Source organism: Eumetopias jubatus, unplaced genomic scaffold, assembly GCF_037043125.1.
Source record: "Eumetopias jubatus isolate StellerSeaLion01/CBP00866 unplaced genomic scaffold, mEumJub1_p1.0 scaffold_12, whole genome shotgun sequence".
Classification (NCBI taxonomy): Eukaryota; Metazoa; Chordata; class Mammalia; order Carnivora; family Otariidae; genus Eumetopias; species Eumetopias jubatus.
This window is the reverse complement of record NW_028274818.1, coordinates 12243134-12268191: the sequence shown is the minus strand read 5'-3', so window position 1 is coordinate 12268191 and position 25058 is coordinate 12243134. Positions and strand designations below refer to the sequence as shown.

The following is a 25058-nucleotide window of genomic DNA, read 5'->3' as shown; positions in this document are numbered from 1 at the left end:
GAAAGCAAATGCATTTCCATACCACACCGAATCTGCTTATAAACAGAACAATTTCTATAAAACATAAGAATTTCTCAATTCTAAAAAGTGCAGTAATTAGCAAAATCCACTGCTCCTGAGACTATTCATAAGTAAATGATTTCTTCACATTTTGTAGTAAAAGCTCAAGTGAAAATAAAAATAATTTAGTAACAATAGGATCCTATATATCTCTTCCATATTTTTTAAATAATAGCTTTATTGAGATACAATTTACTATTTTCCTCTAAATGTACCTGCTGCATTATTTATATTCTACAATACATCTAATGAAAATACATATAATGAAAAAGGTAATAGTAATAATTTTCACCCAAAGATATACTGAAATTTTTTTTTTACTTGGATTACATGAAGATGAATTATAAGATGGTTTAATTTTAGAAATGAGTAATTTGTTATGCTGTTTCGAAGTTATTGCTTGTTACTATAAAGTCTGAAATACTAAATATAAAAGGCAAATATCAAACGGAATAGAGAATTATCAGGTACAGAATTTTGGTAGAAATCTGATTTTTAAATCTTATTTACTATAAGAATGTTAGGCATTTTCATTTAAATGCTCAATGACATTTACTTACCTAACAGGTTCATACGGCTGATCACATATGAAGAATCCTCTTCTCTGGAGTTGTATAATGTCTCCTTTTTTCAAATCCTTAAGGCAGGGATCCCCCAGCATTAGTTCTTCATGCTGAAAAGATGATAAAGACCAAAATACCACCTTCTTAGAAATCAGAGCACTGAAAACAACTCTAAAACATAAGTCATCTTTCCAGAAAGTGGAATACTCCTAAACATACAGATACGTTAAAAACTTTACTACTTAAGCAGATGCAGTGAAATAGTAAAGAAGTAAACAATTACATATATGGTATTTTTAAAAGTTAAAATTGACGAACTGATGGACTTCAGGAAACCTTTTAACCAATGTGATCGGTATCCCTGCACATATAAGTGAGTTTCCCACCATAAATATGAGCTGCAGTGTGAAGAGCACAGAGAGACCTAGCTGAGAGGCATAGCAGCACAGCACTTAAGCATAAGCAAGTTCCTTAACTTCATTGTGTTTCAGCTCCAACCTTCAGTAAAATGGAAACATCACTCTTTTACATCTTTTCATTTTAACAAAATTTTACAGATCTTTTCCATTTTACTTGAAAACCAAATACTTAAAAGTAATTTTAAAATTCTAAAAGAATTTATATAACAAGGGAAAAAGAAAAGGTGGTTTCTTTTAGAGGCTACCTTACTGTTCTTGTTGACATACTGCTTAAAGTCCTCGTCTTTTCCCAGCACTGGCTTTGTGATCAAGTGCTCGTAAGTGACACAGATTACAGGAATAGGAAGAGCATGTGCCGTCTCTGCGAGCCACGTGATCTTTGTGGTTTTCTTGTAGTCTTTGTTCTCCAAATTCAATTTTGCATCAAGAGATACAATTTTTCCATCTGCATTTCTAGATATAAGATCAAAAGGTGTTTAAAGAAAAGAAAACCATAATCGTCATAAATGCATTATTTGTCCTGTATTTGTAATAAATGGCTAGGAATTTTCTTTGGAAAAATGTCAAAGCAAACATTTATTTGAACTTCTAATATGTTCCAGACATATATTGGTTAAGAGATGAATAAAACATAATCTACTAGAGAACAGATGCACACACATCTGATTAAGAACATGAACATATTTACAAATTTTAAAGTCATCGGCATTAAACAAAAAATGTAAAGTACTGTATTTTTAAACATTTAACAATTACTTGAAATCATATGTAATGACTGGACAATTCAGATTCCAGAGTTTATATAAATTAATTTTATTAGCATACTATGTTCCATTTATGTAATCTTAAGAACAAACAAGCGTAGCACACTATAACTAGAAAGTTCATATTCATCACAAAACAATTTTAAAGCAGATTTTAGAATAAAGAAGGTTATATATACAAATAATGTCCAAAGGACCCCTTCCCCAGGTAACTATACAATGAGAATTAGATGACAAGAAGGGACCCGTAAGCATTAGAACTATATTTTTACATCTAGACACAGTAATTTTCAACATCACAAGCAAAACATATCCCAAGATTTATAAACTGGAACACAATTGGAAAAGAAATTTGTTGTGTGTCCAGAATTGGCAGTTTCTACGCCTGAGCAGATTTACCAGTTGGGAAAATGAATGAGTCTAAATCTTGTCATTTTTAGTAAGTGAATAAACAAGAATTACCTTCCATATTTAATAAAAACAGACAAAAAGTTCTTACTTGTTTATTTTAGTAATGTTGATGTTGCCCCAATTTATAAAGGTAACCATCTCCCCCTCTGATAATGTCTCTGCATCAGCCCCTTCAATGAAAACTTTAGGACTGTACCACACCGGCTTCAAGCCAACATCAGGATTCTGATTAAAAAAAGAGAGAGAGAGAGAGTGTTGATTGAAACAACTTATTGAACCCAGCATGCAAATTTATATATTCATTCATTTTATTCTTTAACCAAATGTGTTAAACGCTGGCTCTGTGACAGGTGGTCAGTCACCTGACCAATAATGCTAATAGGAGTCAGATGAAGTGAGCTGTTGAGCTGTCCCTAAAATTAGTTCCAGCCTAAAATTCTTTGTTTTCAGAGCTAAGACAGTATTATTTGTCCTTGGTGTCCCTCCAACCAGAATCTGCTTTGCTATCCTCAGAATGTCACTAATGCTTGGCAGCAAAGGAGAAAACGAAGTCACTCCTGATCAGTGGCTGCAGAACATTACAGGACAACAGATATCACCACAGCAGGAAATGGTGGACCTTTCATATTTTAAAAGATAAAGCAGGTCATATTTATATAGATAGATAAATTTTCTCTTTTCAGTATGTATTATATAAAGAAGAAAAAAGATCTGGAGAATAAAAAGAATAGTGTGTTAACTCTAAGTTTTTGTTTGACAGACTTCAAAAGAAGAAAAGTCTAAGATTTTTTGAAATAAATGTTACACAGCATGTGTTTAATAATTGTTCAATAAATATACCAATGCATTTGAGAAAAATCAGAATGCTGTATCGACCTATATTCTGCTGGGCTCAGAAAAGAATGCTAACAAGCTAAATCTACAACACTTTGTAAGGAAAATGATAACAAAGATTCCACAGATCACACTGAGCAATCCAGTTATCATTGAAAGAGTGTCTCCAAGTCAATCAGTCCTTAACTACTACTTAGCCTTTATTACTTGTGTAACTATTAACTAAGCTATCTGAACACAACTATCATTTTAACAAATAAGTGCCTTAGAACATTTTATCCTCACCATTCAAATTTCAAAGCATTCAGTAAGCTTCACAATTGAGCTAACTGTACTGGGTGACGTGATACATAGATAGCACCATCACCTGGCTGAACCAATCAGATGTAAGATAAAGGCAAAGCCAAATCAATCATAGATACATATTCTTTTCAAATCTTATTAGGAATCCCCTTAAAACAAATCCTTAAAGTTAAAAATAGCCAATGTCATATAGATAGGCAATCACATAAGGCTACAACTTAGATGCATATTATTTTGTATGTGACTTAGTCTGTGAACATACCACAGTTATGAGTATATTAGGCTATTGTATGAGTGAGTTAGTCTATGAATCTCCATTATACAATGAAGGTATTTATAGACAACCACAAAGCTGGAATAAAAGGATCTCTTTTTGCTTCAAAGTTGTCAATCAAGCAGTCATAACTAATACAACAACCATGGTTTAACTAAGAATTCCCTACTATCTGTATCTAAGATTTATATTCTGAATTTGGATCAACAGATTTCATCCTCACTTACTGATATTCTCTAAAACAGACTAAATGGCAGTGTGATAGATTCTGGACGAAAACTGTGATTCGAAGGACACCTGGCTGGCTCAATTGGTAGAGCATGTGACTCTTGATTTCAGGGTCATGAGTTCAAGTCCCACACTGGGCATGAAGCTTATTTAAAAAAAAAACTGTAATTCAATATTACTAGGTCTAATGTTTTGGCTTAAAGACAGAGGCAACAATAAATAACCCAGTTAATAGAGAATGCACTTCAGCTTCCCTGTAAAGATAAGAGCATGAATTATAGTACCACCTTTCAAAATGACTCTGGGAAAAGATAAACTTTTATTATATGCTATCTCTACAGAATAAAAAAACTAGGCATGAATGTAAAAGTTCTGAGATGTGTTGTGGATTATTACTAGAATAAATTTCTTCAGCAAGAAACCCTCAATTAGTATCAAAATCCTGACAAATGATGTTGAATAGAAAATGATCTCAGGGGCGCCTGGGTGGCTCAGTCGTTAAGCGTCTGCCTTCGGCTCAGGTCATGATCCCAGAGTCCTGGGATCGAGCCCCACATCGGGCTCTGTGCTCGGCGGGAAGCCTGCTTCTCCCTCTCCCACTCCCCCTGCTTGTGTTCCCTCTCTCGCTGTGTCTCTCTCTATCAAATAAATAAAATCTTAAAAAAAAAAAAATAGAAAATGATCTCAAAACCATGCTATTGCCACCAAACTACATTTTCCCTTTTACTATCCTCCTTCTTCTGAGAATAACATTGGTGAAAGTGTCGGGTGACCTTTGGGTGTTTGGCTACTTCTTTCATCTCCTCCTGAGCCTCAGGGATATTCACTGGAATCACTTCTTTCTTCAGTAATGCAACATATCGTGGGGCCACCGGATCAATAACCTGCAACAAATGTATCCTCATGTTAAAACATTCAGATTATTTTTAAAACTTCATAAATAAAATAAATAATAGCACAGGAATACTAACTGGCTTTCTTTGTTACTGCATTTACTAATTTTTTGGTTTACCTGCTAAATCTCCTCTGATATTTAAATGTCCAGTAGAAAAAAAGAAAACAATCGTAATAAAAAACTACATGAAATTTAGAGTTCCCTACCAAGAATAACTCTGACAGGTGAAAAGAAACCAATTAGTTAAAGCAAAATATTACTTTTTTGAAAATAACTTTTAACTCTGGTATTAGAAGGTAAGGAAAAATCATGCTGTGGGGTTATAGATCAATCCTATAGATAAGTGATGTGTTATTTTGTATTGTTGGAGAAGTCTGTTTCAAAGAATATAGATAATGTATTTTAGTATTTTTAATCAGTGTTAGACAACACATCACCATCAAAAGCAAAACAGCATTAGGTCACTATAATAAGGCAATTCTATAAACTCATAGTATAAGCAAGACACTTCTACTGGTCTGCAAGCTACATATATAGGGACCACTGTGTTCCCAGTATTTAGCAAGGGCCTGGCACACACAGGTAATCAACAAACATTTGCAGATGCACTGAATGAATGGTCCTACTCGCTGTGCTCTAACCTAACTCCATCTCCAAAACAGCAGTAGTATGCCTTTCTGGATCAGATGTATTTTCCCCACTTCACTGTTTAATTTAAAATTATCCATTATGACCACACACAACAGCAGGGTTTAGACACTAAATAAAGCATATGGAAGAAAAATGTAGTTAGAGGCATATGTACAAGCAGCTAAGGAGGATGTAGGAATAGTGGTATAGCTAATTAAATTTGGCTATGTTTGTTTTGTTTTGTATTATCTCATTGTTGTTACCACTGTTTGGCTGTTTTTTGTTTGTTTGCTTTGAGAGTATTTTTCAGCTTCTGAAAAGAATGATATGAAAATTCTAAGTGACTCAGAGGGTCACTCAAAAAAAGCTTGAAAAGCTCTTTAACTTCCCTGTGTCTGCTACTCCTCAAGGCTAATATTTTATGTTGGTAGTAAATCAGGGCCAGCCTCTCTCTATATTTATTAGTCCATTCTTTCCTTCCCTTGAGTTAAAGGTCATTCTTACCAGTTAAAGCTTCCTTTCAGTTTCAACTGGGCTAAAATGATCAAAGACTTAATCTGTGATTCCTCAGTGCAGTATTTAAGCCAGGAAGATATAATTTCTTTAAAGAAGCTAAAACTAAACAAGCCAACCTGAGAAACTTACTCCAGTTCACTGCAGCTCTGTTTCCTCAACTGACAAGAGGAGGAGAAGAAGGTTGCTCACACCCGACTATTTATAATGATCACTTAGAGCAGTGGCTAGCACAGCTTCTCAGGCCACTTAACCCTACAGGATAATGAATGTATTAGTCTGGAGTAAAGTCTAGAAATCTATTTTTAACAAGCATTTCACAGGACAGTTGGGAACAGTCAAGTCTGGGGACTCTTGGATTAAAAGTCTTTTTCAGCTCTAAAATTATACTAATTCTAAAAATTTCTGGATCAAATTACTCCAAAGGGTCCCAGGGATTTCAAGGAGTTGCCCTGGCAGACACCACCCAATGGCGGAAGGACAGGCCTGGGACTGAGAAGACTCCAGAACCCTTAACACACTCCCACCAGAACAGCTACCCTTTTATTTACTGGGGTTTACTTGAAAATTTTTCATTTGAAGGAAGACTTTCCTTATTTGGGGTCAAAGAGAGAAATCTCTACATACTTTAACTTACTAGGTAGGGACAGAGGCAAGGGGATTGGGATGAGATTTGGGGGAAAAAGTATTATATTATCATGCCACTAAAATACTAACATAGATTTTAAAATTAAAGCAGTAAAGGAAGGTTGATGTAAGCAAACATTACTCTGAAATGAACACCTTAAAGCTATGACTTTTCTGCCTGGACTGAAGAGTTCAAATTTTAACACTTCCATAAAACCAAGAAGAAAATTAGAGAGGTTAATACAGAGTAAGCTAGGGCGCCGGGGTGGCTCATTTGGTTAAGCGACTGCCTTCAGCTCAGGTCATGATCCTGGAGTCCCTGGATCGAGTCCCGCATCGGGCTCCCAGGGAGTCTGCTTCTCCCTTGACCTTCCTCCCTCTCATGTGCTCTCTCTCTCTCGTTCTCTCTCTCTCTCAAATAAATAAATAAAGTCTTTGAAAAAAAAAAAAAATAGAGTAAGCTAGTGAAATGTCTCCTATCAGTATCAAGGTAGATTATTTAATGGAACCAGACAGCTTCTATTTAATTATGATTCAGAAAAATGATATATTAGTTTCCTACCAACACGAGAAGTCAGGCTAAGAAAACATGGGTTATAGTATTTTCAGAGGGATATTGAGATCATTACCCACCCCACACATTGTCCGCTCCATCCATTTCTCCCCTTTTCTTTGCCATATATGCTCTACTCTATAAATAAAGCTCCTTTAAAGAGTTCCAGCTAATCCAGAGTTAAGCCCTCCTGTCCTTTACCAGAAGATACTTTAACAAAGATGCTATTACTAAGAGTGGGAGAGTGTCCAAAGAATGACATTTTATCTCCATCCTTAATGACTGCTTCACAGTGTCACGGCGTTAAATTTAGTTCAGTGATGCTTCACTTACATTTTATTCACAGAGCTTGAACAGAAAGAGCAAGCTACAAAATAACAAAGCAATAATCAGACTGAATGGGACATGAAACCTAAACAAGACATGTGTACCTCAAGGGGCAGAAAGAGTGGCAAAGTGAAGGAAGTACAGGAAGAGGTGAGGAAAGCCAGCAATCAAAACAAAAAGGTACGTCATCAGAACAACTTCATTTTTACCACCAATCAAAATGTTTTAATTGTGCTGTTTTCAACATGGTGCTTAATGATTAGAGGTCCCACAGATGTATGGATAAACAAAGCAGCTGAAGAATATTCATCTACTTTTTCTCCCTCCCACATCCCCACTAAAAAGACATAAAGGAATTTTTTTGTTTGTTTAAAGGCACAAACCCAGAAAAATCAGTGTAATCAAAAGGAGATAACAACAAAACCCTGGAATCTGAAAACCATTATGGAAACATCCCCTTCTCTGCTCCATAAATGAAGCAACTGCCCCTCCCCCATCCCCACTACAGAAGGGAAGTTTACACGGCAAGGAGGAGGGGACCTAGATCCTGGCAGATACCGGGAGGAGCTGAAGGTGAGGGTACTGCACAAAGAGACGAGGGGATTAAGTGAATGCATAATACTAGATACAAAGGCCCTCAGTCTTCCTCTGTCCAGCTCCAAAGCTCTGGCAGCCAAGCTTTCATACTTCAGGCAGGTAATTAAAAGAAACTCCTCTGGGAAAACTGCCTAACCCAAGAGATAACAGATAAGTTATTGACATAGAGGTTCTCCAACTAACTGACTCAGCCAGGTCATCCTACAGTGAGGCTCAGTTGACAAGTCCAACTCTTTCTTACGGGGCTTCTAACTGCTCCTTTAGTCCTCCATGTTAAACATGAGCAGATGACCAAGACTATCCAGACCTCTGAGATGTCTTTAATATGAAACAAAAAGCCAAAATAATCTGCAGGAAAGAGATACCACAAGATAAAATTCCTATTGATGTCAGTATTCTAAGCATTAAACAGGAACAAGTTTTTTTTTTTTTTTAATTCAGAGAACAAAAAAGAAATCTTGGAAATATGATACATAAATGAAAAACTCAATGGGAGGGTGGGAAGATAAAGTTGAGTCAATCTAGCACAAAGCAAATCCAAAACATGAGATGGAAAATGAGAGAAAATACAACTGGAGGACCAGTCCAACATTTGCTGAAGAGGAGTTCCAGGGAGAAGAAAACAAAGTAGAGAAAAAACAAAGAAAGGATTCAAGAAAATTTCCCAGAACTGAAGGAATGAGTTTCCAGACCAGAAGCCACATGTTCTTCCGACGGGTAAGGATTAAAACAGAGCCCCACCACAGCACATCATCATGGAATTTCAGAGTGAAAAAGGTCATACACAAGGTCTCAAAAATCTTCACCCTTTGCCCCCTTCTTAGGGAGCTACCAAAGGACGGAGCACAGCTAAGTAAGAGAAACATAAAAAGAGATCCAAGAACCAGGTGATCCATCACAGAACAAAAGCAAACAGGGTTCCAGGACGATGATGGCTGACCTCAGAAAACAGCTAAGCTTCAGAAGCTAACAGGCCTCTAATCCAGATCAGCACAGAGCAGTGCAGAAGGCTCTGGCAGAGCTGTGTCCACGACGAAACTGAAAGAACACCGCAGCACAAGAACATCTTGGTAGGAAATTCAGACAACTCGAGGAGAGCTGAAGATGGAATTAGAAAACTAAACAAATTAGGGAAAACAATCAACTACAAGAAAACCAACAGGGTCTGAGAAAAAGTAAGAGATCCATGTCCCCTCTTTTTGTTGTGGGAGTCAAATGAGAATACTTGAAACTTAAAAACACACATCTTATTTAGAGATACAGGCAATAAAAATACCAAAAGAATGATCTAAAAGAGTTGAAAGTGGTTTCTCTAGGGGGAGAAAATGGAAGGGAAGAAGAGGGGAATATGCTGCTCACCTTAACAGACCCTACAGAACTCTCTGACCATGGTGAAATATAGTTCATGTATTTGAACCAAGTGCACATGTATAACTTTATTAAAATTTAAAACCTTTAAAATTTGGGTTATTAATGAAAAGTACACCAAATTAACTTTGCCTGTAAATTCTACTTGTATTTATTATTAGTAACTGCAGCAACAGAAAGAACCAATTAATTCCTTTATGTATCAAAAACACACAAGACTGAATAAAACAAATTCAAGACACATGCGAGACAAGCAAGTATTTCTTGAGGCAAGGCATCAGCACAATCAAGCAGCAATAAGAAAAAAAAGTACAGAACACAATCACAGAAACTATAGTTTAGAACATGGCATCTTAATGATTTGCCTTATTATAGTGTCTAAGCATCTGCTTCCAATTGGTAATTAACAATGTCAATATGCAGTATTCCTTATTTGACTTTCATTTAAGAAACCGTTAAAAAAAAAGCTAGATTCAATAAGACAGGAATTATAATTAGTGAACCTTCAATACAACTCGGTGAAACATACAACTTTCAAACTCTGTCCTCTCAGCACACAAGGGAACAGTGCAATGAAGTTAGCCAAATCTTCCCCTTGCCACAAAGAAAACTAGAGGACATGTTTCTTAAAACTAGGAATAATGCATTTTCAGTGGATCTGTATAAGCAAGTCTTTTATATAAATGTGATTGTGCTTCAAAGCTGTATAACATCTCGGGTTATAACATGTAATATGCTAAAAGCTATGTGCTAAGTAAGGCAAATAAAAGCGTTAAGTAATACCTTCTTACAGAGAGCTCGCAGCTTGAAAGCAGAAAAATGAAATGCAATGTTCATAAAAGATTTAAGGAAAAAACTGTTACCGCTCCCCATTAACTCCAAGTTAATTTGTTTTAATCATTGTGACTTGTTTGGTATAGCTAACAGGCTTAATGCTCTTTATAGGTTTAAGGAAGGAAAACATTCCATTTTCCTGAAGGTCTGCAAAATGAGAACATTCTTCACAAAATTTTCTCTATAATGAACACACTAATGAATTCTACACATATCATACTATTCAGGAATTAGGCACAAGAAAGGAGGACCAAGAGTCAAAACGTGTACCTTTTTATTAAATGCCCAAATTTTGTCCCATTCCATGTTCACAACTGAACGTGAAGAGCCCTAGAAAATCAATAATAAAATGACTTAAAAGGCAAAAAGTATTCTTTAGAGTATTTAAGCTAAGCATGTTATAAAAAAAAATAAACCCAATAAATACTTGCAAGTTTACTTCCATTGGAATATGAAACCTAGTATGCACAATTTGGTTACCCTGGACAGCCAGTCAAGAGCCATATATTTCACTATATAAAAATACTACAGGCTGCCTTTGTTCCACTTCAGCTTACAAGAGTAGGACATTCTCAATTTTCCACTATTATAAACATACTCCTTAAAAAAAAAAAATCCGGGTGCCTGGGTGGCTCAGTTGGTTAAGAGACTGCCTTCGGCTCAGGTCATGATCCTGGAGTCCTGGGATCGAGTCCCACATCGGGCTCCCTGCTCAGCAGGGAGTCTGCTTCTCCCTCTGACCCTCTTCCCTCTCGTGCTCTCTCTCATTCTCTCTCTCTCAAATAAATAAAATCTTAAAAAAAAAAATCTGCCCTTGTGTTATAAGGAACGAGGAATAGAATGAACAGGAATAATAGAGACTAAAAGCATATTAATAAGACACTTGAAAACTCAAACAGAGAAGCTGGAAAACAAAGTGTAGGTCACCTGAGCAGCAATAAACTGTTTCAGCCCTTCAACAGTCATCCCTCTTCTGAGCACACCACGAACAGTAGGAAACCTTGGGTCATCCCTGGGAAAAAGGGAAATTTATAAGTACCAAGGAGATCTTTTTAATGTACAAACACAAGCAGTACAAAATACCTTAATGAATAATAAATTATAGTCAGCTTGTGAAATATTTGGACTGAGTTGTTTATATAATAACTGGGTAGATCAAATACCAGGTGAGCCCACATTCATGGAAGAGGAAAACTGCTTACTAGTCAAATACTGCTCAGTAAATGCACTACTAGAAATAATAAGACACATTTCAAAAAAGAGGTGACATCTTCAAATACGGAAAACCCATGCATTAAAACATTATTTGCTTTTTATTTAACAAATATTCAAGGTCCCTATTCTACATAAGACCATGAGAATCAGATAAGAGATGGTATCATGTCATCCATGTATGAATATACTTCACAAAGTCCTTTGGGTTGTAAAAAAATACACACATTGTTTATTAACATTCTGCAGAAATTTGCAAAAGTTTGCAATAAAACCCTTTGCCAGGAGCCCAAGATAAACTTGCCTTTTATCAGATTCGGCTCTACAATAAACCAGTATAAAATACATATTATTTAACATATACTTAATATTGTCACTATTATGCGGCTAGTAGAAACTAATATACACTCCTGTTAATTTGGATAAAAAATATTCTTAGACTTATCAGCATGGTAACGCAGCTGAACAGGTTTCATTTACAAAGACATATGGCCACAAGATGACTTTAATTTTTATACTCCTCTTTCTCATAGAAATCCTGTATAGGTTATTAATATGCTACAGAGATTTGCAAACTTTTCCTAGGTGCTGAGTCCTCTGGGAAACCAATAGCTCCACAGGATGGGTCTTTACCACCAAAGCAGAGACCATTTATGTCCTCACCTCAACTCAGGGCATTTTTGGCCTTCCTGGGACCCAGCTGAAAAGAAAAGCCTCAGAGCCTCAGCAGAGTGTGGAGAATGGTAACTAGATATACAAAGGACAGAGTCACAACTACTTTTCTACAGAATGCTAAGATCTGCAGAGAATACGCCCTTGTGTGTTTTGCATTCCCATGTACCGGGGTCCAAATGGGTACTCCATGTTTGTAGCACTAAAATAAAGGGGAGAGGTAGGGGGACTTGATGCGCTGGATGAAATAAAGGACTAGAAAACCTAGAGGCCTACCCATTCCACCTCTTCCCATTCACCCCCCACCCCACCCCTCAAAACAGTTTTAAAATCACTGATAGATCATGTTCTTACTTCCTCCTCTCAATTCTAGGTAACAGTAAACATACCATCCATCTACCAATCCTTCGTTGACAAACCATGTGAGTTTTCTTTTGGAGAGCACTGTGTTGTTGAGATTTAGTCGACTATATTCCCAAATATATGGTTTTCTTATACCTAAGGCTTCAATAATCCAATAAAACTGTTCATCTCTGTCATGGTATTCTGTCGTTCTTAGGGCATGTGTAACACCTTCAATACTGTCAACTATGGGGCAGGCAAAATCATATGTCGGATAAACGCTGGAAAAAAAGGGAATATATTGAAAAGCAAAATGAAGCGTTCTCCCGTTTCCATCTTAGATTATGTATTATAGAAAGCAAAAGTAATTTGAAATATAATTCCTTACAAGGTAGGAATTTCTTAAAAAACAGGTTGTATTACCCATAATATTCAAAGTACATCAAAATATTATCAGTCTTTGAGAACAATAAATCAGTTAACCCACTCAATAGTCAAACAAAAAAGCAAAGTTGCAATTTAATAGACAATTGGGTATTGATTGGCACAGCAAATTCTACAATCATACTTCTGTAATGGCCAATGTATAGCATGGTAGAAAGCAAAAAGCAAAATTACACCTGATCCTTCAACACCACAAATTAGAACTGCATGGGTCCACTTACACATGGATTTTTATAAATACAGTACAGTACTACAAATGTATTCTTATGATTTTAATAACATTTTATTTTCTCTGGCTTAATTATACAATATATAATACATATAATGTAAAAATATGTGTTAATTGTTTATGTTATCAGTAAGCCTTCTGGTCAATAGGAGACTACTAGGGGCGCCTGGGTGGCTTAGTCGTTAAGCGTCTGCCTGCGGCTCAGGTCGTGATCCCAGGGTCCTGGGATCGAGCCCCGCACTGGGCTCCTTGCTCCGCAGGAAACCTGCTTCTTCCTCTCCCACTCCCCCTGCTTTTGTTCCCTCTCTCGCTGTCTCTGTCAAATAAATAAATAAAATCTTTAAGAAAAATAGGAGGCTACTAGTAGTTAAGTTTTTGGGGAATCAAAGGTCAATACAGATTTCTGACTGTGCAGGGGGTCGGTGCCCTAACTCCCTACATTGCTCAAGGGTCAACTGTACACAATAATTCAAGGGAATTTTTAGCTTTTTAAATATCTTAATTAATCCCACACTTGAGTAAATATAAGCTTAAATCTCCTGTAATTAAATGAGTTTAAGAACAAAGCATATCCTTCTCTGACAAGTAAAAGAGAAGAAAAGTAGGTTAATTAAAATTCCATTTAAGATGTAATAGTCTTAAAAACAATTCCTGATTAAAATAATGTATACAATGCGCAAGTACTTTTAATTTGAATTTTAACAAATACAATACTGCATTATGCCTTCTAAATTTTGGATGTAACTTCATTAAAATGTTACTGCATTATGCTTAGCAATTATTTGATACTGAAAATGTGTACCCAAATTCACTTTTCCAAATGTATTCAAAGTATTTGCTTAGTAAAATAAGGAGGAAGCACCCTGTTAAAAATTAAAGACTTATGCAGACACCTGTAACCGCATGTATAAGGTGTGTGTCTACATATGGACACACACATCTACACCCACACGTTTAAAGAAAATTACACTGGCTAAACAGGTTAGCATTTACATTCACTAATCCCTTCAGAAGTGCTGATTCAGCATTTAAATGCAGTAGGCTTCTTCAAAGTATAAAAAAAATTCTACAGTTACTTTATAAAAGTAAATTAATAGGGGAGGAGAATTCATTTAAAGAAAAAAATCGTTAACTGAAAACCCACATAGAAAACTAATCAAAAGTAGAAAAAAGACACATGATACTTTCTTATATTGTTCATATTTCCGTAAATTTTCAATTCTATCACTTTTGTGAATCAATTTATGCCCAGCAGAACCCAAATTTATTAAGAAGAAGAAAAGTATCTTTATCTAAAGATACACCACAGTAAACTTAATCAATACATAAAAAGCAACTTTAAGCAGACTGAAGGTCGTTTATAGATAGAAATGATCTTAGAAATAACCTAGCATAACCTTAATCAATAGGTGAGTAAACACCCCAAGAGATTAGGTTACATGCTTTACCAACAGCAGTTACTAATCTGCGGATGAACAAAGATCCAAGTCTCTTGACTATTCTGCATCTACTCTTTATTTACAGAGATCATCAAAGCAAAATTGTACTAGGCTACCAAGCATAATGAAAGAGATACACTCACTTGTATTTATTTCCAGTTCTTGGATGTGGCTGAATTTTACAGCGATAAAGCGTTGGGTCTCTCATACATCCATTGTTACTACTCATGTCAATTTTTGCTCTCAGACAACAGGACTGACCAAACTGGCTTCCTTTTTTCATTTCTTCCCACATTTGCAGATTCTTCTCAATAGCTATGAAATGATAATTATATTACCGTTTATCTAATGTATTATTAATCTAGCTGAATTCAAATTAGTTTAATAATCCCATAATCTGATACAAATTTTCATATTCTATTTGTATATTATAAGCACACTCCACTAGTTTAAAAGTACTATAATAGTTCTAATATCTGGTATGAAAAGTGAATGCATCATTTTCTTATGACGAAGTCTCACAGAACACTTACAAAATATACTCTATATTTTTAGAAGAAGTCAAATTAACACATTCCAATAATGTAGTACTGATTAAGGGTAAGAGAGAGAGCAAGAGGCCTGAAGGTTTTTCTCATCCTGCATCTCCCATTTTCCCATCACAGCACAACTGGCCAGCCCCTGACCCCCCCAAATTTAATACCGCCTTTGAAGCAGAACCATTCTGTCCCCCTTTGCCACCTCGTGCCCAGGAGATAGGCCAGACTGGTCTGATCCACAGGGCCCATATGCATCAACACTACAGCCCATGCCCAGGTAAAGTGCATGGCTCGGGCTGTGAGCCTGAGCCCATGGGCTCGCCGAAAGCCCTGTCAGTCATTCCAGTAGAAAGCTGGAGACTCTTGGATTGAAAAACATGAGAGATCACAGAAAAGTGACACAAGTTTAATCCCAGAAAAAAGAATTCTATGTCCCAAATGGCTATGGTTCTATTTATGTGAGAATATTGAAAACCTGTCCCATGTAGGTAAGAAAGAACTATTACACAATGATTCTCTATGGACGCTCCTGAAGATAACGGACACGTTTTACCTGCCCTCAAAAAAATACAGTTGTTAAACTCTCTTTGAAAATGTAGGGAAACTTAAAAAAGAGAGAGAAAAAAGAAAGACTTCTGTAACAAACTGAATTTACTATACACTTGCCAAGATTTAAATTCAGTATTGTGGAAATTATGGCAACATAATTGCAGAATGAAAATAGCCTTATTCAGTAGCTCAGGGGACAAGTAATGAAGAAGAAAGATATGCTCTTGGGCACCTGGGTGGCTCAGTTGGTTAAGTGACTGCCTTCGGCTCAGGTCATGATACCGGAATCCCAGGATCGAGTCCCACATCGGGCTCCCTGCTCAGCAGGGAGTCTGCTTCTCCCTCTGACCCTACCCCCTCTTGGGCTCTCTCTCTCTCTCAAATAAATAAAAAAAAAGAAAATCTTTAAAAAAAAAAAAAGATATGCTCTTTCATTAAGTGGTATTTCTGAGGTATAGAGTAGTACCAAGCTTAAATATTATAATCAGTATTATATTCACATTTACCCACATGCTAAGACGACGACTTGGGTACTAATAACATGATCATCAAACCTTTTATAGAAAGGCTAAGTATTTATTTATTTATTTTAAGATTTTATTTATTTATTTGACAGAGAGAGACACAGCGAGAGAGTGAACACAAGCAGGGGGAGTGGAGAGGGAGAAGCAGGCTTCCTGCTGAGCAGGGAGCCCAATGTGGGGCTCGATCCCAGGACCCTGTGATCATGACCTGAGCCGAAGGCAGATGCTTAACTGACTGAGCCACCCAGGCGCCCTGAAAGGCTAAGTATTTAAATTGGGAGAACTACAAAAAGTTGCAGAACTAAACATTCAAACGGAATGAATACAATGCAAAGATGGCACTCAGTAAGTGGGACACTAAAGGCACACACACTTCGCATGCAGTTGTGATGCCCACAAAGTAAAAACAATGTAGAGATGATAAAAAGAATTGTGATGAATTAATGTATGAATCATATTCCCAAATGTGTCTCAAATCAGCATCTTTCATAGAAATCTTGTTCTACTAAAGAACAGATTCAAAAACCATCAGTTAAAATACAAAACACTAAATGTGCCTTACAGTTTTTCCTATGCTTGGATTCTATCCTCTGCTCACGTTCTGCTTTCATCTGCTCAGCAGGAGTATCATCCACATAAGCCTTCCCTTCCTGAATTAGCGTCTCTGCATATTTCATTATAGTTTCAAAATGATCCGAGGTATAAGTAAACTGATCTGGTTTGATATGCAACATTGCAACATCTTCCAAGATAACCTGCAAAAAGAATCCAAAATAACCATCAATTTACCTTTTGCATTTTCTTGTGTATTTTCAATCCTTGATAACTGCATTTGGGCAAATGTAATTATACACCATCAGTCAAAAAAAAAAAAAAAAAAAAAAGGCCTGAAAATGGTTGTGCGAGTTGTATATTAGATCAGAAAAGAAAAGAAAAAGATATTCATTATACTAGTCTCCAAATTTTCAGCTGAGAAGGCTGATCTCATGATGGAGCTTTCCATTTACTCTGGAAAACTGGTTATTATTGGTCATACTGACAATTATTTGCCCTCTCTTTGAATATATTGTAGTGCTTCTGAATAAAGAAAATAAAAGAGGCTAGGAAACCTTCCCAATTTTCCAACACCTACTTAAGTGTTTGTTTCATTCATACACTTAAAATTGTATGACAAAAAGGAAACCTGCCTCTAGTGACCAATTCATTTAAGAAACTGGTACTTATAGGAAAATATAGCACACTTTGGTAAATTGTACAACTGAGGAAGAAAAAAATAAATTGAAGTTTTTTGATATGGAGCTCAGTATTGCTTGGCTTAGGTCTCAGACACAGAATATACAGATGAAGGAAAAAAGCAGCTATGAGAACAAACTTAACTTATTTTCCTACCATGAAGGTATCAGGTCACCCTCTAATTTTCATTAACTTTTCTGACAAAGGGTCATCACTACACCTTTAATTACCTTCTCAAAATCTTCCTTTTCTTTTTCAGGATTTGTGTCATCAAATCTCATGATCAGTTTCCCTTTAAAGTTAACCTGGTAGTGCTGGTTCAGAAGAGCAGCTTTTGCATGCCCAATGTGTAAGTAACTAAAACAAAAACATTTCACAAAGAAACTCATTAACATGTTTTAACTAAATATTTAAACTTAACCTTTTGAGGAGATGAGGACTAAACAAAAATCCTTCTAGTTGGTACTCCAGTCATATTTTATTTTCTAACAAAAAAGTACTGTGATAGAAAATCTGACCTTCACAGGAAGAAAAAGACTACAACATTCATAAAATAATCACAAGAAACAATTTCATATGTAAAACTTCACAAAGGAACAAGTTATTTGTTAATATTACCACCTTAAGGAGAAAAAACAAAACAAAAAATAAAATAAACAACCTTAAGGAAAATCTTTTTTTTTTCTCTTACAGAGGAAACGAGTGGTCATTTGGTTAAAGGAAAACTGCCTCCGAAACGGTTTCCAATGCTTTGCTCCCTGGGAGTGTATCCTCTCCACTAAGACCTGATGCTACTGAGAGCCAAGCACCCACCTCATGCACGCCAGCCAGAGGCACCTCTGAGGTCACCACTGCCGTGTGAGGGCTCCATGAAAGGGCACGTGGGGATCAGGAGGCTGCAGAAGAGCCACTTACTTCTCAAGGCGTACGTTTTCTCAGAAGCCAAAATAAAAGGATTTTAGCTAAAGGACCTTCCAGTACCAACGCTCCGTGAATCACAATTTATGAAAACACTATTCTGTTCCTATGGGCAGTTGGCAATTATAAGGAATAAAATATGTCACAGGCACTGCTGATAATATTCTAGATGAACATTCTCCTCTATCAGCAAAGTGTGTAAAAAGCAGTATCCTATACCACCATTGTTGAAAATACCCTTTCCTGGGCAGCAAATACGGTATGAAGCAAGGAAGTTTAATCAGCTCTCACGGATTTTTACTGGTTTCCACTAATGGTAGCCATGGTCTCACTGCACTAGTTCCTAGTTTGACGCCAACCTGATCTCAGCTGGTATCAACAGGGGAGGGGAAAATATAACTTCCTGCAAGTCTTCACTTCAGTTTTTAAATCAATCCACATTTTAGAAATTCACACAGCATTCTAGATTGATGATTCAATGTTAAGAAGAATATATGTGCACAGGTTAACACAGACAAGTACAAAGCAATGCATTTAGGGTTATTCAAAACTTTCTGCATAACATAAAAGGCTGTCACTGGTAACCCAGATGAGATTCTAAAACAGAAAAAGGACATTAGGAAAAAACTAATGAAATCCAGAAAAGGTATGGAGTTTAGGTGATAATAATAATAAATTGCTACTGGTTCACCAATTGTGACAAAGGTACCAGAGTTAACCAGGTACAGTGTATGTGGGAACATTTTGTACTATCTTTACTATGCTTCTATAAATTAAAACTACCCCTAAAATAAAAGGTTTACCAAAAATAAAACAAAGGACCGTGAGTTCCAAGAAAGAAACAAACACTGGGGCGCCTGGGTGGCTCAGTCATTAAGCGCCTGCCTTCGGCTCAGGTCATGATCCCAGAGTCCTGGGATCGAGCCCCACATCGGGCTCCCTGCTCAGCAGGAAGCCTGCTTCTCCCTCCCTCACAGCCCCTGCTTGTGTTCCCTTTCTCGCTGTGTCTCTCTCTGTCAAATAAATAAATAAAAATCTTAAAAAAAACAAAACAAACAGAAACACTATCTTTAGTCTTTGTTGAAAGTGTCATACCTGTATCATGCTATATCCATCATTAGGAAGGAAAAAAAACCAAACTAATTATCACTGACTACCCATACTATAAGACAGTTAATGTGTTAGGCTTTACATAAAGGAAGTAATTTAAGAGAGGTGAGGAAATTGAACCATTACCTTAAAGATACTGTTTCTGAATCTGAAATAATGTGTGTGGTTCTAACAATTCTAAATGCCAAGAAAGCTAAAAGGACTATAAAATATTCACAAGGTAACTAAAATAATCAGCTCAAGAGACAACTAGCTAACTGAAGAAAGTAAGATGAGTGCTGTGTCAGTTAGTACTAACGCCGAACTGGGCTTCTGCCACACGTAACAGACATAGGCTGCAGAATTTTAAGTCAAATGGACTCTAAAGCCAGATAGCACAAATCTGGCAAACTACCAAAATGCTGTAGGAATATTTCTGAAAACATTTGTAAAATCCAGCTATTAAAGTGCTTTCCTCACAGTGCTATTAAAACAGTAAATGTACAATGCCTGGTAGTACCTGCACATAACAGGTTCTCTACACATTAGCTAAGAATGAGAAAAAGGGCAAAAGTCAAGCCTTCAGGGCGCCTGGGTGGCTCAGTCAGTTAAGCATCTGCCTTCAGCTCAGGTCATGATCCCAGAGTCCTGGGATCAAACCCCTGCATCGGCTCCTGGCTCAGCAGGGAATCGGCTTCTCCCACTTCCTCTGCCTGCTGCTCCCCCTGTTTTTGTGCTCTGTCAAATAAATAAATAAAATCTTAAACAAACAAACAAAAAAAGTCAAGCCTTCTGGCCTTTCATGAAAGACAGAGAAAAATAAAATGACTAAAAAGAAAAATTACAGAGGGAGCCTAGCTGGCTCAGTCGGTAGAGCACGCAACTCTTGATCTCAAGGTTGTAATTTAAAGCCCCATGCTGAGTGTAGGGATTACTTAAAAATAAAATCTTAGAAAAAAAAAAGAAAAAGAAAAATTAAAGAATTCTTTAGCAGTATAAACGGATATGATAAAATTATGAATAGTAAAACAAAAAACAAACAAAAAAGATGAAAAACACCTGAATACTGATTTATATTCCAAATCCCAAAACTGTATTTGGCCAAGAGCATGGTCTCTGAAATTGATATAATTTATGGCAGACAAATGTACTTCATAAATTATAAAGATGAGGCACTCACTATTCTAAGAAATGACAGTGACAGAAAACATAAAAAGAGTCTAAAAGGACTAATGTTCAAATGCCAGAGCTATAAATAGCCACTGCTAAGAAAGTGGCTTTAGCAAACCATTGAAGTCACTACCAATGGGAAACCAGGACCTCTCACACTAAGTACACAAGAGAATACTGGGCCACAAGGACCCAAGATGTCTGTGGGAATTAAAGCACATATGGTTAAGTCTTATTTATGGGATTCCACCCAGTTAACTACCAATCGATCACTTAATAATTTAGTCTGTGAATTTTCCAAATTCATTATTTCTCCTTCATCTTCTATTTATCCTTCATTTCACCACCTTCATCAGCAAACTTAGAAAAGCAGAGAGAAAAAGTGGAATTCTAAAACAGATTTTCCTGTCAGTGGTGCTTATGAAAAGTTTGTGAAGAACTACTAAGAACAGCTAAAATAAAACGGTTTTCTTCCTTATCTGCTTTCTACTGTCTACACATTCCACTTACCACAAATGGGTTAAGAATTTAGCTATAAAATACAAAATCTGAAATTAAAGAAAATTTAGAAAAAAAAAATCACCTCATTTACCAAATATGGCACAATTCTTTCCTAATGGCTAAGTTCCTGAGGCTAATTGCTTTAATAAGACACATTTTATTGTATTACTCTCACTGGAAGAGCGCTATTACAAAGCTTGTCCAGTATGCTCAAAGAGGCTGATGCATGTGCAAAGGTGGATTCCCCTCAGCCCTGGGCAATGCTGGGCAAGGCCTGGGGCAGCCCCAGGCTGGTACCACCAGCCAGAACAAGTCTTTTTCCCCAAAGAGCTATTCAAATGTTATTATTTTCTTTTGGTGCCAAAAGTGAAAGGGGTTAGGAAGCCTGCTGATAACAGAAAAAACTGAAAAGGAATAGGCTTTTCAGGATGCCCCTTTCTTTATTTCAGAAAAAAAGTAACTTAAAAATAATTCTGCCATAACTTCTGCTAACCGAAAGGACTGCTCAGGGTACAAATACAAATGCTTATTAAATGAGAGCTGAAAAATCTCAAAATACAAATAAAACTTAAGGCTTTATATTTATGGATATTCTCTACTTATAATTAAAATTCTGTCTGGGGTAAAGTAACAATTGTCTGATTAATAAGCTAAAACTACAAATTTAATACATTAACATTAGTTGTCAATAATAGACTGTTAAGATGTTTAGAATTTTGATTCCCGTAATTAAAATCTTACTTATTTTTTTCTATATTAGTATTCTAATAATATTATAAGTATTTAACTATTGTAAGCTTTTCCACTAAATATATTCCGTTGTAATTACAAGTTACATTTTCTTACCCACTAGCCTCTGGAGGAAATCTGACAGTAACCTTTCCCATCTCAGCACCTGGAAGCTCAACAAATTTCCCAACATCTTGTTTTTTCTCAGGTGTCTGAAAAGCAGAACAAAAACAACAAATACAGTTATATCATTAAATGTTTAAGAATACATTCAACAAATACCTCCTCAGTACCCACTATGTACCAGGCATGGTTATAAGACAAATGAGGACTAGAACGTTGTCCTTGCACTTGAGGACCCAAAACCCCGTGAAGGATGTAAACAAAACCAACCACTGGTGACAGAGATATACACAGATATTTACAGAGGGCTGTTAGAGCAGTCAGCTGAAGTTAACCAACAGCCTTTTCATCAGGAAAAGCTTAAAAGGAGGTAAGAACCAAGCTGGACCTTAAAAAATAAGTGGAAATGTGTCAGACGCAGAATGTGTAAGGGCCTTCTTTCTACGAAAAGGAAGCATAGCACAGGTAAGACACAAAGACAGTGCCATGTCTGTGAAAAGTTGGAAATGCACATTGGGTGGACGGGCAAGGAAGCCGAGCTGTGGACGAGGTCCAAAATTCATGTGCTTTTAGGTTTGAGGCAACGAGGAAATCCAGGGGTAACGGGACCATTTATTTGTGTTTCCTAAAATGATATCCAGGACAATGCAGAGGCTGAACTAGAAAAGATATATGGTATTAAATCAGCCAAGGGATAATGAGGTTTCAATAAAAATCAGTAACAGTGGAGATAGAAAACATATCAATAGATATGAGAAGAACAGAAGTTGGTGACTGATTCCATGGGAAAAATGGTGAAGAATGAGTGACGATTTTTAGCCAAAACAACTGAGTGGACTGTGGTGTCTTGATCCAAGCAGGAAGTAGTTTTCAAATTTTTATTGCAATGGAAAACCTTTAAGTTGACACTTTACTACACATGCCTAATATGTGAAACAGATCAAAGTAGAGAGACTCTGGCTGGGGAAGAGAGTATTTTCTACTGGACTCTACATCATATCCTCCTAGAGATTAACAAAAAGGCTCTGCAGAAGCCCAGGACTCAATGGCCAAAAATGAACAAACAGGAGAGTTGGGAGGAAGAAAAAAATCATATAGCTATAAATAATGAGATTTTAGTTACTTGGATTTTGGATTTCCTAAGGGACACACACTGGATGATCATAATATTTTACACATATAACTACAAAGATTAAGGCTTTATGGAGTTAAACAGTTAAAGGCAAGCCAAGACTTAACAGACTGCACAGATTTCTCCAAGAAGATTTTTCACACATGAAAAGAAAAATAAACTACAGGGCGCCTGGGTGGCTCAGATGGTTAAGCCTCTGCCTTCAGCTCAGGTCATGATCCCAGGGTCCTGGGATCGAGTCCCGCATCGGGCTCCTTGCTCAGCAGGGAGTCTGCTTCTTCCTCTCCCTCTGCCTCTCCCCCTGCTTGTTCTCTCTGTCTCTCTCGCAAAGGAATAAATAAAAAAAAATCTAAAAAAAAAAAAAAAGAAAAAGAAACTACAAGTAGGAGTAATTTTCTTTTCAGATCTATGGTCTCAAACCAACTAAGATATCAGCATTAAAAAAAGCTTACCACTTTAGCTTTGGTTGTTGAAACATTCCACTTGGTACCTACAGACTGGAAAGCCTGCTGGGCTTCGAGAAAGCCAAACCAGCGTTTTACGTGCACTGGAGTTTTGTTCTGTTTCAACTGTTCTTGCCATGCAGCACTGCCTATTAGCAAAAATAATTTTAAAACCATTCAATAATCCACAATTTTAAAAGCAAAGTTCTAGTGGTTAACTTAAGTAAATGAGATGGCTTAAAGTTGTGCTTCTAAAGGGGTGGCTGGCTCAGTCCACAAAGCACACAACTCTTAATCCCAGAATCTTGAGTTCAAGCCCCACATTGGGCATGGAACCTACTTAAAAAAAAAAAAAAAAAAAAAAAGTGCTTCTATAATGAAAAATTTGCAATCTAGGTATACACCAAAATGTTTTCTAGTATTTTAATATACCTCACAGAATTCACAGTAGTAATTAAAAATATTTTTGCAGGGCGCCTGGATGGCTCAGTTGGTTAAGCAACTGCCTTCGGCTCAGGTCATGATCCTGGAGTCCCAGGATCGAGTCCCGCATCGGGCTCCCTGCTCAGCGGGGAGTCTGCTTCTCCCTCTGACCCTCTCCCTCTCATGCTCTCACTCTCTCTCTCTCAAATAAATAAAATCTTAAAAAAAAAGATTCTTAAAAAAAAAATGTATTTTTGCAGTTCAACTCACTGAAGTGAATACTAAATCCTGCCCTCACCACCATCACACACCCACTATAAGGCCAATGTCATATTTCATAATTAAGGAAAGGCTTTAAGTAGATCAACTAGAAAACAAAATAGTTTCCTATCAAGATCAAGAAGTAGCTCATTTCTTCAAATGTAGTATCAAAAGTAGGCAGTGAAGGGGCGCCTGGGTGGCTCAGGTGGTTAAGCGGCTGCCTTCGGCTCAGGTCATGATCCTGGAGTCCCGGGATCGAATCCCGCATCGGGCTCCCTGCTGAGCGGGGAGTCTGCTTCTCCCTCTGACCCTCCCCGCTCTCATGCTCTCTCTCTCTCTCTGCCATTCTCTCTCTCAAATAAATAAAAAAAAACAAAAAAAAAAGTAGGCAGTGAAGGAAAATTTAATTCTTTAATATCACAAACTTACATCCTTAAGATACTATCTTCCTTTCATGAATATTAAATCAAAAATCAAAAAAGATGAAAATGTCAAACCCATACATGAAAACATCTAATTAGAAAAGGCCTTCATTTTATGTTGGTTATTATTATAACAATTTAACTGAATTTGGAGAAAAGTTTTAGCCACAAAAATAGTACAACATAAAAAACCCCACATGATGCAGATTTAAAGAATGATAAAACTTTCTGGCATATTTGCTTCTGGTTTTTTGGTTTTTTTTTTTTAAAGAAAATAAGCCAACAAAATTCAAGTCCTCTTTATACCTCTCATCAATCCTATAATCTTACCCTGTTGCCAAGTAGTCAGAATAGAGAATCCGTCACGGACTCTCCGGGAGGAACAACTCCAGGAGGAACAACTCCAGATCCCCCCTCAAACACACATACACCCCTACTAAGTGATCAAAGACAACAATGCCTGG

At 36.7% G+C, this 25058-nt stretch overlaps 1 protein-coding gene across 1 annotated transcript in view; it reads right to left on the bottom strand.

Annotated features, from left to right (window-relative positions):
- EPRS1 (glutamyl-prolyl-tRNA synthetase 1) overlaps positions 1-25058 on the bottom strand; it is a 67248-nt gene that overhangs the window by 33908 nt on the left and 8282 nt on the right. Inside the window, exons 5-16 of the mRNA XM_028104705.2 lie at positions 23498-23637; positions 21908-22002; positions 17614-17740; positions 16713-16905; positions 14682-14853; positions 12474-12707; positions 11128-11212; positions 10471-10530; positions 4630-4740; positions 2306-2442; positions 1288-1495; positions 621-733 (exon numbers count right to left, since the gene is read on the bottom strand). Of these exons, the coding sequence (XP_027960506.2) occupies positions 621-733; positions 1288-1495; positions 2306-2442; positions 4630-4740; positions 10471-10530; positions 11128-11212; positions 12474-12707; positions 14682-14853; positions 16713-16905; positions 17614-17740; positions 21908-22002; positions 23498-23637 (1675 nt within the window). The remainder of the gene's footprint in view (positions 1-620; positions 734-1287; positions 1496-2305; positions 2443-4629; positions 4741-10470; positions 10531-11127; positions 11213-12473; positions 12708-14681; positions 14854-16712; positions 16906-17613; positions 17741-21907; positions 22003-23497; positions 23638-25058) is intronic.